The sequence below is a fragment of the Pseudoliparis swirei genome, chromosome 1, assembly GCF_029220125.1.
Source record: "Pseudoliparis swirei isolate HS2019 ecotype Mariana Trench chromosome 1, NWPU_hadal_v1, whole genome shotgun sequence".
In the NCBI taxonomy this organism is placed as follows: Eukaryota; Metazoa; Chordata; class Actinopteri; order Perciformes; family Liparidae; genus Pseudoliparis; species Pseudoliparis swirei.
Window position 1 is genome coordinate 10,084,638 of NC_079388.1, and position 16,601 is coordinate 10,101,238.

Sequence of the window (16,601 nt, forward strand, 5' to 3'; positions counted from 1 at the left end):
AAATGGGAAATAAAAAGCTCCATGTTGGGGTCAGAGGTGCCATACCACTCATCACTTTCGCATATTTGAGTCTTTTTTACAGGCGACACATGTCATAGCATGTGAGTAATAGCCTCCACATGTATGTGTTGAATCAAAGTCTTTTTTTCGACTACTCTAAGAGCTTTAAAACCCACTCAGAAAGTGGTCTACACAGATCCAGGGGAATCTGCAAAGTGCAAAGAACAATTACTTACTTTTGCAAAGATAACCTTTACCTCCAGGCTCAAGACAGAGGCAGATTAACAGATAGCATAACCGTTCAACCTGCTTAGTCTGCATGGATTATTGCACCAGATGCTTTAACTCAGCCTATAAAATACTCTCATTCATAGGAAATAATTAAACATGTATTGCCCGGTGCAGAGCCTTCCCTGTCATGGTGACAGAGGAGAAACTTAATAAAAGAATCTGTGGTCATTTCATTTTCGAATGATCCTAAAGCAGGAGAACCTTGCTTGTAGACACACACACACACACACACACACACAATGAAAGCTCCTTATGCTGCGAGCTAGAGATAGAGCCCTATCTGTCCAACATGTCAATAACTACCACTGCTGTAGGTTTATATTCTCTCAGTCGTGCCATGTGGGCCTGTCCAATTACATCCATAGTCTTTACAACATAAAACCATATGATCTATATGATTAGTTGTGGTAAAAGTGTAAATTAAATCCCTCCGCCTCATGGGCAGGCTGATTAGCTCGTCAAGAGGGCATCCGAGGTTGCTGCCATGGCGACAACACTGCAGCGCCACATGAGCCTAATATTATGATAATTAATGAAATGAACAGTGGGATTAGATGGTATGATTCGTACTGGAGTTAATAAAGAAATGAACGAGCGAGCAAATGCATTGCACAGAACAGTCCTGGTGTACATGCAACATGCAGCGGCAGCACTGGCACCTACAGGCGGAGGAGAGACACACACCTCCCACTCACTGATCAGTGTTCCCAGCTGTTTTTCAATGTGAGCCCTTAATGTGAAGCAACGTCTCTCAGCAACCCCCAACAGGTCCATGTCTCCAACTACAACTGACAGATATGTTATTCAGTGGTGGGAACCAACTATGACAATGTAATCAAGTACAACTTCGAGGTACTACACGACAATATATTTATACTCAACATTTATTTGACATCTTTACTCATTGTTTCAGATTTTAGATGCAAATATTATCCATTTTTATCGATTGAACCACCCAACAGCATGTACAAGAGTTAAAGTATGCATCATCTCAATCAGCCGTGCTTACATGTTAATGCATCAATAATAACAACCCTTAAATATACTGTATTGTCTACAATAGTTTTATTATACTATATTTTGTTGGAAAAACTTTTCACTTTTACATCTTTACTGATAAGTGTTGTTTACATTGGGGATATCACTAGTTTTGTTTAAAGGTTTTGAGTTTGTGTGGTAATTACATATAGATAGAATATTATAAATAATGTTTTATAAAAGCAATACGTCGTTGACGTGACAAAACATGAATACAAAAATGTCATTTATCCACCACAAGAAATATACCATACAAAATAAGGCTTTTCTCAATATCTAGATCTTATTAAGCTTTTGTTCTTGAGCTTTATATTTCAAGAGGTTCGCTCTTCAAATTGGGTGTGAATGAGGACGGCTCAGCTTCAGCGACAGTCACGCATGACGTTGGTTTCACTGGGGCAGAGCAGGTTTTACAGGCAGCCGTCAGTTAGGAGCGACCGCAGCAGTTCCTCCGCTCCTCCTGTGTCTCGCTCTTGGGTCTGATGGGGTTGGAGAGGGTTACAGCACAAATGGAGCCGCGGGTCACCTCCCTGCTGGCCACCTTCTTATGAATCGCTGAAAGTAATGAAACAAAGAAGCCAGGTTGGCATCAGCAAGTCATTCAAAGAAGACTGAAGACGCGCTGACCGAACGTACCGGTGAGGACGTCATTGAAAGCATCTTCGACATTGGTGGAGTCCAACGCTGATGTCTCCATGAACATGAGACCTCTCTTCTCTGGGTTGGTCCGATGGGGTGGAAAGCAAGGAGCAATATTGACATTACTGAGCACTCTATATTATCACAAGAAAAATGTTGATGTACTCTTATAAAAACCCAGTCATATAACCGGTTCCCAACCGACCTGCGAAGTCCTTGCCCTCCTCTGTTGGCACGGTCCTGAGGGTCTCCAGGTCTTTCTTGTTTCCCACCAGCATGACCACGATGTGAGGGTCTGCATGGTCGAACAGCTCTTTCAACCATCGATCTGCGCTCTCATAGGTCAGGTGTTTGCTAATATCATAAACCAACAAGGCTCCGACTGCTCCCCTGTAATACCTGAGAGAGGGAGACCGGACCGCGATGAGTTGCATCTTCTTAATCAAAGAGAGAGCTGTGAGGTCATGGGATGCAATCAGTGTTACTTATATTGGCATGCGTGTGAGCAAACACTGATGTGAGGATTTTCATCTCTTCATTGTTTCTATTACTTGTGTGTATATGTGTGTGTGTGTGTGTGTGTGTGTGTGTGTGTGTGTGTGTGTACCCACGCTGAGGTGATAGCTCTGTAGCGCTCCAGCCCAGCTGTGTCCCAAATTTGGGCTTTGACGATGTAGTTGTCCAGGTGAACCGTCCGCGTGCTGAACTCGACGCCGATGGTCGTACGACTGTCGTGTTTGAACTCGTTCTTAGTGAAGCGAGACAGAAGGTTGCTCTTTCCAACGCCAGACTCCCCTATCAAAACCACTTCAACAAGCACAGACAAGAGGATCTGGAGTTAATTAATTATACATACTTTGTCTGACTAATACATTAGGGCCTTTTAGTTTTTTGGACACATCGATACCAATATACCACTGTTAAATGGTAAAACATGACTGATTATTCAGATATCGTCTGACACACATAGACTTGCTGTCACCCTCACGAAAACACTGTGACATCACATCAACGTGGCACGGAGTCTGACTTTACTTTGGAATGAATGGAATGGAAAATCAGGTTTGAACATACAAAGCAAAGAACAGTCTTTAGCAAAAAAAAGTAAAAGAAATGTCAGATTTGTTTATTCAATAAGTCATTTCCAGCCAAATGTACAGAAAGCCATCAGCTCCCCCTTCAATCCTTTCCCCCTCTTCCCCCGACAACTTCTACAGAAGTAATACAAACTACATACAACTTCTCTCTTCTTGCATAGCTTAAATAAACAACACTCACCTTTAAAAACAAAATTGTACAACTCATCAGATCCCATGCTGCATTTAGTGGCAAGGGCTTTCCCGTTTCACTTATATAAATATACTGAAGCCACTTTCAATAGGTTACCTGCTCCTAGCCGCTTCCTTCTTTATCTGTGGATAGGGGTAGCTCATGACTGAGGACCGACAGGCAATCCAGTGGCCTGCCGATCCCTCATCAGCTGACACCCAAGGCAGGGTTGAGGGGGAGGAGAGCAGGTGCAACAGGTAGAACTACTGGCATGTAACAATAAAGAAGAGACTCCACCCATCCTTTCATTCGTACGACAATAAACCTCACCGAACAGGTGCATCAGTGGACATCTACATGACATTTAGTCACGTCCGATGCCGACAGGGGTTGAGATTTGATTTAGCCTGTGGCAATAATATTCACGTTTGAATGTGCACGAGGAAAGCAACCTAAAAACAACATTATGAATCTGTAGCAGCCAGAAATTCAGAGTTTAGGCTCACATGGTAATACTAAAAGGTTAGCATCCCTGCTTATATTGACTCATTCATCCTATGACTAAGTATTAATACAACATTGGGTAACGCTATATATTTTACAGGTCAATACATAATGACCTTTAAAATCACCTATGCAATTGAGTACTTGCTAACGTGAAGACAAAATTATGAGTCTGTCAGAAACTGCCTTTTCTAACACGTCAATTTAACGTAAATATTCAATCACATTTGCCGCATGTTTATATAACTACCCTATAAGTGTTACCAATGTACAACTATTATTCTAAGGATCTACGGATGGTGTAGTAAGCCGTTTGGATTATTAAACTACTTGTCACATTGGGCTATGTAAATCAAATTGACCTTTTCCAGAAACGTGATTTGAATTGAGGGTGACACCAGTTCCTTTATATGAACAAATTGGGGTATATCATTTTCTATGATTGCTGCCGACTTACCTCTCAATATGATAATGTGTCAACCAAAAACAGATTATTTACATTTTAAACATAAAACAGAAGATCATACATTACTGTATATTAACGTCAAGACCAGAAAACGTGAATGAATGGAAAGCTACGGACGACATCTTGCACCTTCACGGCTATAATCACCTGACACAGGGCGTAGACTGTTTTTGACCATGTTTTATTCTTCTTTAGTACAGTACTGTTAAAAGTTAGTTTCAACATGTTCAATTGTGAGATGGATTTTTTTCCAGCCGAGGTCAACAGACCAAGCAAAGCTATAGAAGCAGTTGCCAAGGTTACCACAACTACAATGCTGAGATTTTCAACACAAAAAAAGACATCCGAGAACTTGATTTTATAAATGTATGGCGCCACCATACCATAATTGTTTGTAAAGCCTTTCCATCATTTAATCATTTATTTTATACCCACTTGATTTCAAATGTTTATTTGATGAGAAAAATCATAATTATTTCGAGGTACCAACTGCACCTCAAAAAAAGAAAAATATTATAATGAAAAAAAGAATCAGATTAAAACAAAAGGAAAGCTTGTTTGTTTCTTTCATATTTTTTCCAACAGCGTTGTCTGCTTTGGAGCTGCTGCAATGTGATATTTGATTATGGTCGCAGTTCTGGAAGATGCTGTGTGGAATTTATTGGGGCTCTCTAATTAACCCACTGGACGCGGGGTGTCATTGCCGACATTGCGCTTAAAGGGCGGGGAAGGACAGAAGGCACAGCAGTGGTGCCTCAGAAGGAAAAGACACTGTGCACCCGTGAGTGGGCACATTTATCTGGAATGACAAATCACAAGTTAAGGTAAGTCTGGAGGGCGTCATTTTATTAGGCGCTTGCAATAAATAGTGAAAGTTGTTGGGCAAAAACAGCTATTCATGTAGAATCTCGAGAATAGGGTTTTAGGGAGGAATGGGGTTGTCTTCCTGTTGGTGTTCAGGTTTACTGTCAGTATACCAGAACATTTTCATGTTTCGATTTGCTCGTTAAATGCTAACAAACTGCCTGACAATGGCCATGTATAAAACAGAGCCAACAGCCAATCACATCACATGAGTTTAATCTGTGTTATGTAAGTGTCTGCAACAATCAACTCCAGTTTTATGTGAAGAAAACAGTGAATGAAGAAATGGTTGGGAGTCCCTTTTCAGGATAGGTTTTCGCTCCTTTCTCTGCACCAGAACACCCCTCAAGATGAGAGTGGTTCAGTCCGGCTCTACAGCAGCACTCCATGACAGAGAACTGGTTGGATGACGGCAAAAAGTATGGGGACTAGGGAATGATCTGAGAACAGATGTAGAATGAGGGTCTAACAGATCCTGCCAAGTGTCTTCTGTAAAGTTTGGGACAATACACTTAAATTTCTCTTGGTTCTCTGTAGATGCTGGGTGTGTTTCTGAGTTAGGTGTGTATGTATGCACGTGTCTGTGTGTCAGTATGTACTGTATGTCTTTACGAGGGCTGTGAGCCCAGCAGTCTCTCGATAGCGGCGTTGATGTCTCCTCCAGTAGCAATGAGGGCCTGAAGGTTGGCCTCGCGGTTGATGAAGCCCATGGCGCTCAGCTGATCCAACTGGGACTGGAACCGCACTTCTGGGGTCTGGGCCTACACGGGCACATTTAATGGAATAAATTAATGGACTGTTTCTTTTTTCTTTACATACAGGTGTGAAAGATGTCTTATCCGTGCATTTTTCTGTGTACCGTTGTATTTCCTCCACCAACTCCTCCAACACCTCCTCCACCTCCAGCAAACATCTGGAGCATCTGTTGCATCAGCTGTTGCTGGGCGGCATTTGTTCCTGCACTGCTTGGTGAGGAGGCCGGGTTCTCTGTTGGCATGCCCCCACCTGTGGGTATGCCAGGAATTAAGCCAGGAAATCCACCAGGAAAACCACCAGGAAATCCTCCAGGAATTCCTCCAGGAACTCCACCAGGAACTTCACCAGGAACTCCACCTGGAACTCCACCTGGAACTCCACCTGGAATTCCTCCTGGAAGTCCACCAGGAAGTCCACCAGGAAGTCCACCAGGAACCCCACCTGACATCAAACTAAGCCAAAAGAAAAAATTGAAGAGTTGGAAAAAATGTACAAGAAATAGCAATAAGCATTTATTGTTCCAAGAGCATACCCGGGCATGAGGCCTGGTGCTTCTGTCTGCAGTGTCTGTAGACCCTGTTGGATCTGCATGAGAGCTTGCATGGCGCGGGGATTGGTCATCACTGACAGGGCTTCTGGGTTTTGCATCTGTAACCAAACAGAGAGAGTAACAATGAACTAACCAAACGTTCAACCAGGCAGTCCATGAAATACAACTCAAGAAAAAAAGGGCACACCTAAGCCAAATGATTGCCAAATGTCTGGATGGAATTTTTATCAAAGTTTATGAGAAAGAAAAGAAAAAAATTCTTAACTGGTCAAATCTTAATAAAAACATATGGCCAATGTCTACAATTCGAGATAATGATATTCAGCATGTGCAGTTAAATATCTGTGCCAACTTTCAGATAATCTATACTAAAGCTTGTTATTGGACTAAAGAGCCCTCAATGGGCCAAGCAGTGCTGCTCTTTACTTTATTTCATGAGGAATGTCCTTGTGTCTTACTTGGGGGGGAAAACATAACACAGGACTGAGTTTTCTGATTAAAATAGGTGTGGTACCTGCTGCAGAAAAATTGGCAACTGAGATCTGAACTGGTCCTGCAGCTGTGGGTTTCCAGCAAACAAGGGGTTATTCATCAAAACCTGTTTCAGAGAGAGCGAGAAAGACAGTTATGGTAATGTATCATTCCACATCTGAGTTGGTGTTTAAATTATATAATTGATCAGCACCGTAGCTGACAAAATGTAAAATAACCAAAATAAAGGTTTCCCCGTATTTCACGTCACTGTTTGTGCAGCAGTCCACTGGGAGGATGTTGTGGTGTACAGACAGCATTGTTTGATAGAAGACAATAAATCAGAGCTGTGTGCTGTTGATTTTTTCTTATAATTTGCTGCAAATGAAATTAACAGACAATCCCCTCTGTTGAGTACGAAATAACTTGCTGGGCTTATTTGCCTAATGCACAACAGGCTAGAACCTATTTACATTTCATTACAAACTACTGAGGTCAACTAAATAAATTGATTCATATTGTGGTACACAATCTGAATAGAAAAGAGTTATGAAGCAAGCATGGTAACCAAATAACCAGGATGTGTATTTCAATAGGACTACAGCCTGGGCATTTTCTGTGCTTGTGTGCACACGTTTGTCTGTTTCATACCTGTGATGCCAACTCTGGGTTTTGAGACAGTGACTGCATCATACTGCGCATGTACGGAGCAGAAAGCATGTTCTGCATCAGCTGAGGGTTTTCCGAGATTTGCTGCATTAGGCTCTGCATGCCTGGGCTGTTAAACATCCCTGCAACACCCAAAAAAGAGGAGTTTAGTTAAGCAATACGGTGCGAGAGGCAGGACTTTGTGACCCTTGAAAAGGACATTATTGACGACAAAGTACTGCCTCAAGTACCTTATTGCTTTTATAATACGGTTGCGTGTGACATTATCAGCACAAAATAGTTGTCGCCACCAAACGTTGTGTATCACATTTAAGTAGCCGAGAGAAAAGGCTGTTTTGTCTGTTGCATATATATGTCCGAATATGTGAATATCTTCCCAACTTTACTGAACTTTGTTTTGTGGTGTCCCTGGCGTCAACGGGATTTTACAACGCCAACAAAAACATTGTTTTGCGGACATGAACGCGCTTCATCAAACACCAGCACCGACTCAACATTCAGATGTAACTGCATATCGTCTCTGGTTATGGTCTTCAGGTCTAGTTACTGGTTTCTCTTCGCACCAGTTGGGGAAGCAGTTCATTGCCTACTTCGTTGGTTGACATTGTTTTTTTCGTTGCGCAACATTTCATAAGTCTCACTTTCTTTCTTATCTCCGGTAGCATGACGTCCACCTGAAGTATCCTCTTCGGCTAACCACTCATTTAAAGTCATTCCCCCAAAATATCAAAGTTCACAGAAACATGTTTGTAACTCTCAAGCTTGAACTGACGACTAACGGTCGAGCAAAATCTACCGTTATTCTTATTTTGAGTGTGCTCTGATATGGAAGCTCAGATAAATGTAAACAGCTGTAGGACATTATGGCTGAATAAAATACACCCCATTTACTCACTCAACCAATCAGAATGCTTGATTTCATCCACCCGTATTATAATTATTGATTTGCAGATACAGCTGAGTAAATAAACTACTTAGCAAACAAGCATATTGAGAACCACAACCTGCTTCATCTTACCATTGCCCAGACTGCCAGGATTGATGCCCAGAGGATTAGAAACACTGGGGTTGGTGCCTCCAGTGGTGCTCGTGCTCCCTGTGGGGGCCCCACCACTCTCTGCGGGGCTAGAGGAATTTGGTGGCCCCCATGGATTAGGCAGGGGCTCCCGGTTCTCTGTCCGTGATGGCTGGGCACCAGACTCAGAGTTCCCACCTAGAGCTGAGAATGGGTTGTTTCCAAACTACAGAGAAAGTGATTGGACAAATAATAAATATAGTAAGCCACATAAAGCTGGCAAGTAAAACCAGCCAAAGCGTGTATAAAGTGTGAAAGCGAATGCCAATGAGGGAACACAATGCAAACAAGGCTTTGATCAGTAACAATTCCTCGCAGATACCTGTTCCCTGGCAGCGCTGAACATGGGTTCCTGGATGTCTGTGTACATCCTCCGTAAGGCATTGTAACCTCCTGGGATGCTCTCCAAGTTGCTCAGAGCCCGGTCCTGGTTTCGCATCATTTCCTGCATCATGGCCGGGTTCCTGGCCAGCTCCATGGTCTTGGAGTTGAGATAAAAGGAGAGGGGATGCAAGTCAGTCTTAGTTCATTCTAAACGGATGAAATAAAATCCTGAATAAACATTGCAAAATGCAGTGGGAAAACTACTGTGGTCATCCAAGTGCCCACGAACTAAGCCCCAGTCGGCCCCTCTCCATTTCCTTTACCTGTCTCATAAGCTCGGGGTTGTTGAGCATGTGGGAGATCTCAGGGTTGCGTTCCATTAGCTGTTGCATCTGAGGGTTGGCCATGATCATTTGTCTCATCAGGTCTGGGTTGGACATCATGTTCTGCACCAACGGGTTCTCCATGATCTGAGACAGCATCTCTGGGTTGGACATGAGCTGCCTCTGCATCTGTTGCTGCAGCTCCATAAAGTTAGCTGAGCCCATGCCCAGTCCAGCCAGACCGGACAGGTCACCGAAGCCAGCTGAAGGATGCCAAATTAGTGAGTGAGGTTGAAAAAAATGACCTTTGTGGAGCTGGGTGTTTGAAAGAATAAAGTTACACACATGTGGACTCACTCAGTATGTTGGGCGTCTGTGTGGGTGATGCGTCAGTGCCAGTAGAGGAGGGGGGGTTTGTACCTGGACTAGAGGTATTGCCTGCTTGAGTCGAGGTCGAGCTGGAGGCTGAGGTGCTACCGCCATCTCCTGCCCTACAGAGATAATTTATCGGTGTATGAGAAATTCTGTACTTATGTATGCTGATAATATTTACACATTATTGACAGTGAAAGTGCTCGAATGATGATTTTGCCATACTTGTGTGCCGTCTTTATGACCAAGTGAACCGTCAGGCCATCCTTGATGCCATGTTGACTGAGGCTGTCGCCATCCTTCAAGATCTTCCCTGCAAAAATCAGAACCAACTGGTCCTGTTTGGCTTTAAACCGCCTCGAGATCTCTTCTTTAAACTATAAGAAAGCAAAAATTGAAGAGAGATTAGATCGAAAATGGCACCGAAGAGAAAGAAGGTGAGAAATAAAAAGGAAGTTAAATGACTAATATCAAGAATAAGATAGAGCTGTCATGAGAGCTGCTCAAATCTGTCTATGTTCTGCTGCAACCTTCTTAAATTCCCATTTCCAGGAAGGTCCTCTGTACTTATCCTATTAGCAGTGGTCGGGACACTCCCAATCTACCGAATCACAGTTACTCTTTGACTCTTGTGTGGAGCATAATTTGCACAGAAAATAGTCTAATCCTGAAGGAAGCTGCCGTCTTGATCTTTAGCTTTCAGTGAATAAAAGGGTATTTTATGATTACACTGCACTCTGATGAATTATTTGTAGTGACAATAGGACCACAAAGTCAAGTTAATTTATATGAATTTTGATAGCTGAAACAGATGGTATAAATACAAACACCAAAAGATCAAGAGTACAATATATTTCAAAAGGTCACATTAACACAAGACAGATGTCCCATTAGTGTTCTTTTATTTGCATTTGTTGACGCTGTTTATGACTGTCTTAATGCGCGTCTCTCCTTCTCAATTGTTATGTAATTATATAACAGTTATGAGAGATTTTTTTAAACACTTTGTGGAAGCTGATGAGGATCACAGTGAAAAAAAGGGGGGGGGGGAATGCTGTTATTCCTCAGCTTCAACAATGTATGAAACTATAAAGCAACACGTAACGCCAGATAAAGATGGCAACACACTTGGAAGAGAGGGATCCAAGTCCAATGTCTCAACCTGACTCACGTGAATATATAACCATGGAACGCACAGACAAACATGGCGCCCACGTGAAGCGACATGGATTGCATGGTTCCCCTGCAACATGTCGCCACGCCAACACCAGCTCAGGGAACCGTGTATATTCCCTAGAAAGCTGAATGACTCAGTGGCAGCAGAGAGAATGTTCTAGAGGGACAGCGAGCCTTTAGCATCGTGCAACGCTCTCTCGCTGAAATAGGAAGTGAAAGCGATTAAACAAATCCTCCTCCATCCAAAACCCACGTCCGTGTCCCCAGGCCACTGTTGTCTGAACGCAGCCCGCCAGATGACACTTGTTCTTCTCCAGTTCGTATTTCTCCAGCTTAGCTCGCGAGCAGAGTTAGCTAATTAAGCTAGCTAACTGTTACCGTTAGCTGGCTAGCCGGTTAGCCGGTGAACATTAACGTGGTCACACCTCTCTTCCGAGTGTCAATAGCGGTGATAACACCGAGCAGTTGTTTCGCCAAGCAGGAATACTTCTCCTACACACAGCCGCTTTGATTTCACACACTATAAGTTTGCCGGTCAGAGTGACGACGAGTGCCAACGCGGCTAGCTAGCTTCCTAGCTGAAGTTGTGGGCATGACGTGAGAGCTGAGCGCTCGAGCAGCGACACACGCGAACACGGACACACCTGAGTGACAGACGCATCCTCTGCGATGGCGATTTCTTCTTTGTCTTTCGGAGTTTTTACGGTGACCTTGATAATAGTTCCATCCGATGCTTCAGGTTTATTATTGTTGTTATTACCAGGATCTGCGGCGCCTTGGTCAGCCATCTTTATTCCGCCGATGGAACAGCTCGGGTCTGGCGGCGGCTTCCGGGTCATAAGAGGTCAAACCTCTTTCCAGAACGAATCTCAGGAATTCCCACGTCTGCTGCCTGGGCTTCAAGCAAAAGGCTGAAGATTGGTTTTCCTCCTGAGTTTTATTTTTGTTGAAACCGGGCTATGTGATCTTTGATAAAGAAGTAGCCACCTGCCACGTGGATCATGATCAGGTGGTCTTGCATATTGATGTAATGGAGATGTTCAGAACTTACTGACAGTTCACAGAATATTGTTTTGATTCATTACCTCATCAAAAATATAATTGACAGATTGATCAATAATAACAATAATCATTACTTGCAGCCTCAAAGTCAATAACCTCCCCTAAAACATATTGTGTGTGTGTGTGTGTGTGTGTGTGTGTGTGTGTGTGTGAGGGGGGGGGAAGAAACCTCAGGAAGTGCAGCAGATCTAAATGGTAGTATATCTATATATAGAAGTATATATGCTTTTCCCATTTATTTTTTGTCTGAAAATAATAGGAATTCAAAACTAATTAAAAGTTATATACTCACAATCTGTTTTCTTTTGAAGACAATGTTTAAAAACATCACTTAATGTTCTTTTTAGTGCCAAAGACTAATTATTTTCTCTTCAAACAGAATATGTCTGGAAGTGTGTGTGTGTGTGTGTGTGTGTGTGTGTGTCTCTGTGTGTGTCGGTGTGTATGTGGATGTGGGTGTGGGTGTGGGTGTGTGTGTGTGTGTGTGGGTGTGTTTGTGTGTGGTAGATAAACAGAAAGAGAGAGAAATAGAAAGATACTTTTTTACCCTCATCTTAAGAAGCCCTATAGTCTGTAAGGTTCATCTCAGGATTTATTTTATATTAATTAAGACAATCCTAAAGTCGAGATAGAGAGACACTGCCAGTCTAGAGCGCTCTCTATATGTGTACCTCCACACTGCCACTGTGTGACAGCACTGAAAGAAAAGTGAGTATTTCAGCATGTTGCATTGATACAGGCAGTCCTGCATACCTATGCATACCCGCAATTCTAGAGCACACCATTTACAAAAAAAAGAAAAGAAACATGCCCCTCCCTTTCCAAGGCCTTACAACCCCCACACAGACACACACCCATAGGGTCACATGCACTGCGACCCCTACGGTGTTTCATTGAAGTGCATCCCACGCAGGGAGACGAATTGCAGCAAAGCATTTTGCTTTCATCGATAGAAAAAGGAGGGGGCAACTTTTTGGTTGTAGTATTGTCTGCGACTCTTTCTCTTTTTCCCCCTAATTGAGCAACAGCTCTCTCTCTCTCTCTCTCTCTTACCCCCTCCACCCGTTTCTATTTTTACTTCAGAAAGTTGGGCATTAGAGTGGGTGAATTTCCAGAAAAAAGGTAAGGCATCACATTTCAGGATGTTTTTTGTGTGTATCCTAGAGCAAGACTTGTTCACATATGATGACTGTGATTGGCCAGAGGCTGGAAGAATCAGATAAAACCTCATTACAGCTGAACAAGCACTGGTGTGACATGTGGATTTGGAAAAGGGAACAACAACAACAACAATTGAAACATCATAGCTTTCTCTGTTGTTTTGCTTTGCATCTGTTGAACTTATAGTGATGGTTCCACTAAAGAAGAGGCCACTACTGTATGTTGGATTATAATGTTGTTTAGTATGGTATTCACAAATCAGGGGGTTCAAGGAACTGCAAATGTTTTTGTTACATGATCATATATGGAGTGATATTTTTGATTTAGATGTTTGTTTCACATTTTTGTGTTTGTCCTTATTATGAAATGCCTTTCAAACTGGAAACTTAATTGTCCATTTGTATCTCCAACTACAAAAAAGTTTCACTATCACAAGCCTTTTTGTTAATGGATCCTTTGCAAAGTGTTGGCAGGATTTTAGTGAACATATTGAAAACTGATATATTTTTAAGGATGTCGTGGTACATTTATAGAGCCGTTATGGAAACATATTTTAATGTGTACAGTGTTTATTCCAGCATTTATACATTCAACCTCTTAGGATGCAGGTTTAGACAGTAGTATGTGTATGTACGTGCCAAATGTCTTAGATTTGACAGCAAGAACTGTAAATGTGTGTGAATGTTTGCAGTACATTAATAGCAAAATATGATGTTACAATATCTGCAGTACTCTGGACTTACCTTCCACGATTTTCCCCGACTACATTACAGTTGCTCTGCAGTGGCCCGTTATCTCAGCTCAAGATGCACAGCTTCATGGGAGGGGGTCTGTTCTGTGCTATTGTTGGTAATATCCTGCTGGTGGTCTCCACTGCAACTGACTACTGGATGCAGTACCGTCTGTCTGGAAACTATGCCCACCAGGGTCTGTGGAGGTACTGCATGTCCAACAAGTGCTACATGCAGACTGACAGCATAGGTAAGGACAATCACAATGTCTTCTGAAACCATGAACCTCCTGCTAACTATTTCAAAGTCTGTATACTTTTGAAACCTGCTAATGCAAAGGTCATGCCTTCTTTTAAAGTGTGAGAAATGCTATCTGATGCCATATACCGCTACATCTCGTCGGTCTCTTATTGGGATTTAAAGGTCCATGATGTGTTTGAAAATACCTTTATAATGATGACAAAACGGATGATTTCTGACGGCTTCCTTCTAGCCTACTGGAATGCCACCAGGGCCTTCATGATCCTCTCAGGGATGTCGTGCTTTGCAGGCATCATCGCTGGCATCATGTCCTTCTCTCACTTCTCCTCCTTTGAAAGGTTCAACCGCTCCTTTGCTGCAGGAATCATGTTTTTTGTTTCCAGTGAGTCTTGTTTCCTCTGAATTGAAACACATACACATAACTTTTAACTGAATCATAACTGACATGTACCTCCCTGTCGCACCTCTTAGCTTTCTTTGTTCTGTTGGGTATGGCCATTTATACTGGAGTGACAATCAACTTCCTGGGGAAGCGCTACGGTGACTGGCGCTTCTCCTGGTCCTACATACTGGGCTGGGTGGCCATGCTCATGAACTTCTTTGCAGGTGAGAAAGGACAAATGCTGGAGGTCAATCTTTTTCCAGACATAAACCATATTATTATTGACAGTTGTCAAGGAGCTCAGAAGAAATAACTAACAAATAATCTAAGCAATACTTGTTTATGTCTAGTCCCATTAATACTGATCTATATATATATATATATATATATATATTCAAAGCCAGATTGTTTACCAATTGTTAGTAGATCTATTAAATTAAATTGTGTTATCTCTACATCACCAAAGACATTGGTTTTGTCTGTTGCAGGTATTTTCTACATATGTGCCTACAGAATGTGTGAATGCAGGAGAGGAAATGGCCCACGCTAGAGGGAGACAGACAGTTTGTATATCAAAAGAAAGAGAGAACAAAGCCCCTCTGGATTGAGGACAAACAGAGGGCAGCAATGACTGATCTACTGAGGAGATGATGTTGGATGCTGCTCCTGGAGACCTTTGAATGTCGACTGAACATTTTTTTTTTTAAAGTAATATTCTTGCAATATGGATTTGTTATTAGGTACAGTAATGACTAGTCTAATTATGATTGAATTATGGTAACAGGATATTTATATTATATATATATGTATATGTATATATATATATATATATATATATATATATATAACTCTCTTACTGTCATTTGGCACATTCAATAAAGCTGATCTTCAAATGTTAGCGTGATTTTTACAACTCTACTAAAACACCACCAGAAGATGGCAGCATGAGACCACTCCAATAACTGTACTTAGATATGATCATGGATGTAGGCATTGCATTGAAGGTTGAATCAGCATCAAATATCAGATCAAACTGCAGACTGTTGAGAATCATAGACCATTTATTTACAGTCATTGGAACAAATTCAGTGTCACAGAGGGCCCACGAAGTTTCAGAAAATGCTTCACATTTATATTGGGGGAAGATATGTAATGTTGAAATATTAGTCTACACAGCAGAGAACAATGCCTCACAGGAACACAGTGCGTGAATTTGTCTCAGGATTCCCCCTAAAGCTATTTGATTCCCCCCAAACTATGTACGTCCTTTATTAGGTTGTTGTTTACAGGACAAGTGCTTTGCCTCTGGCAGCCAAGCATGATCTTCCACAACATGTTTATTGACATCCCCTGAGTACACTCAAGTACAGACTGCACATGGAAAAGTGATGTTTTTGTCTGCATGTGTGTGCAGAACAGGCTACAGTACAGAAAGCAGCCTGAGAAGACGATCACATCCCTGGACCGGGGGAACCAGGTTGGGGTCTCCAGCCCCTGATTGTTTCACTGCCTCTGTCTCTAATAACGGCTTCCTTCTTTTTCTTGGTACTCGTCCATTCCTTAACATCAGCTGGGAGGACAGGGGCAGGATCTGCCGGGGTATGAATGCTTTTGCTACCCGGTGACGCAGAAACAATGAGAGAAATGTAAACAGTCACTGGACAGATCACTTGATCCAAGTTTCCATGCTTGGTCTCTGTGGCTGCTGTGAAGAGATAAGCTCTGTTATATTTGGTGCTTCTACTAGATTCTTTCATAACCCTGCTTTAAAACGTTCACCGAGGCCAGGGGGATAACTTGGCAAATGTTCACATTTTAGCAAATCAACTAAATGATTAATAATATTAATTTACAGCATAACTACAATGGGTGGTTTTATCTATTGAGGAAGTGATGATGGTGGGGGTATTTTCACTCATCTGCCCCTTCACGCACAAAAAAATGTCAAGCAATCATTGTGACATTTCTACACACTGGGGATACTTTAGTTCAGCAAATCACATTGTAAAATGATCTTTAAAAGTATTGGATAGCGTAACATAATGCAACAAGAGATACTTTTTCCAATAAAACCGCTCACGTGTTACCAACAGAAACTGTCTGGAGCACATGTGTAACTAAAATTGGGCAATACATATACTCTAAATCTCATTAAAAGGTTTCATAGGTGAGTGATTGAACTCAGGAATGCAAGGTGAAGGTCATCCCTCCCTCCCA

General features: G+C 42.1%; 3 protein-coding genes across 4 annotated transcripts; 1 reads left to right on the plus strand and 2 right to left on the minus strand.

Moving 5' to 3' along the window:
- Positions 1-1,157: 1,157 nt before the first annotated feature.
- LOC130195013 (ras-related protein Rab-25-like) lies at positions 1,158-4,273 on the minus strand. The gene is made up of 5 exons (XM_056416246.1): positions 3,247-4,273; positions 2,580-2,775; positions 2,174-2,367; positions 1,966-2,046; positions 1,158-1,884 (listed from the first exon to the last, which is right to left on the minus strand). The coding sequence occupies exons 1-5, from the start codon at positions 3,281-3,283 to the stop codon at positions 1,757-1,759; spliced, it is 636 nt and encodes a 211-aa protein (XP_056272221.1). The 5' UTR covers positions 3,284-4,273; the 3' UTR covers positions 1,158-1,756.
- A 99-nt stretch (positions 4,274-4,372) lies between these two features.
- LOC130194999 (ubiquilin-4-like) lies at positions 4,373-11,599 on the minus strand. 2 transcript variants are annotated; one of them, XM_056416236.1, is made up of 11 exons: positions 11,432-11,599; positions 9,837-9,988; positions 9,597-9,730; positions 9,240-9,502; positions 8,915-9,073; positions 8,536-8,758; positions 7,500-7,639; positions 6,892-6,975; positions 6,360-6,475; positions 5,931-6,279; positions 4,373-5,832 (listed from the first exon to the last, which is right to left on the minus strand). In XM_056416236.1, exons 1-11 carry the CDS (start codon positions 11,573-11,575, stop codon positions 5,680-5,682), a joined length of 1,917 nt encoding a protein of 638 aa, XP_056272211.1. In that variant the 5' UTR covers positions 11,576-11,599; the 3' UTR covers positions 4,373-5,679. The 2 variants fall into 2 exon arrangements, with proteins under 2 accessions (XP_056272211.1, XP_056272203.1); XM_056416228.1 differs by having other exon boundaries at positions 9,585-9,730.
- Positions 11,600-13,816: 2,217 nt separating this feature from the next.
- Positions 13,817-14,946, plus strand: LOC130196310 (lens fiber membrane intrinsic protein-like). The gene is made up of 4 exons (XM_056418333.1): positions 13,817-13,991; positions 14,235-14,384; positions 14,474-14,608; positions 14,873-14,946. Exons 1-4 carry the CDS (start codon positions 13,817-13,819, stop codon positions 14,932-14,934), a joined length of 522 nt encoding a protein of 173 aa, XP_056274308.1. The 3' UTR covers positions 14,935-14,946.
- Positions 14,947-16,601: the final 1,655 nt, after the last annotated feature.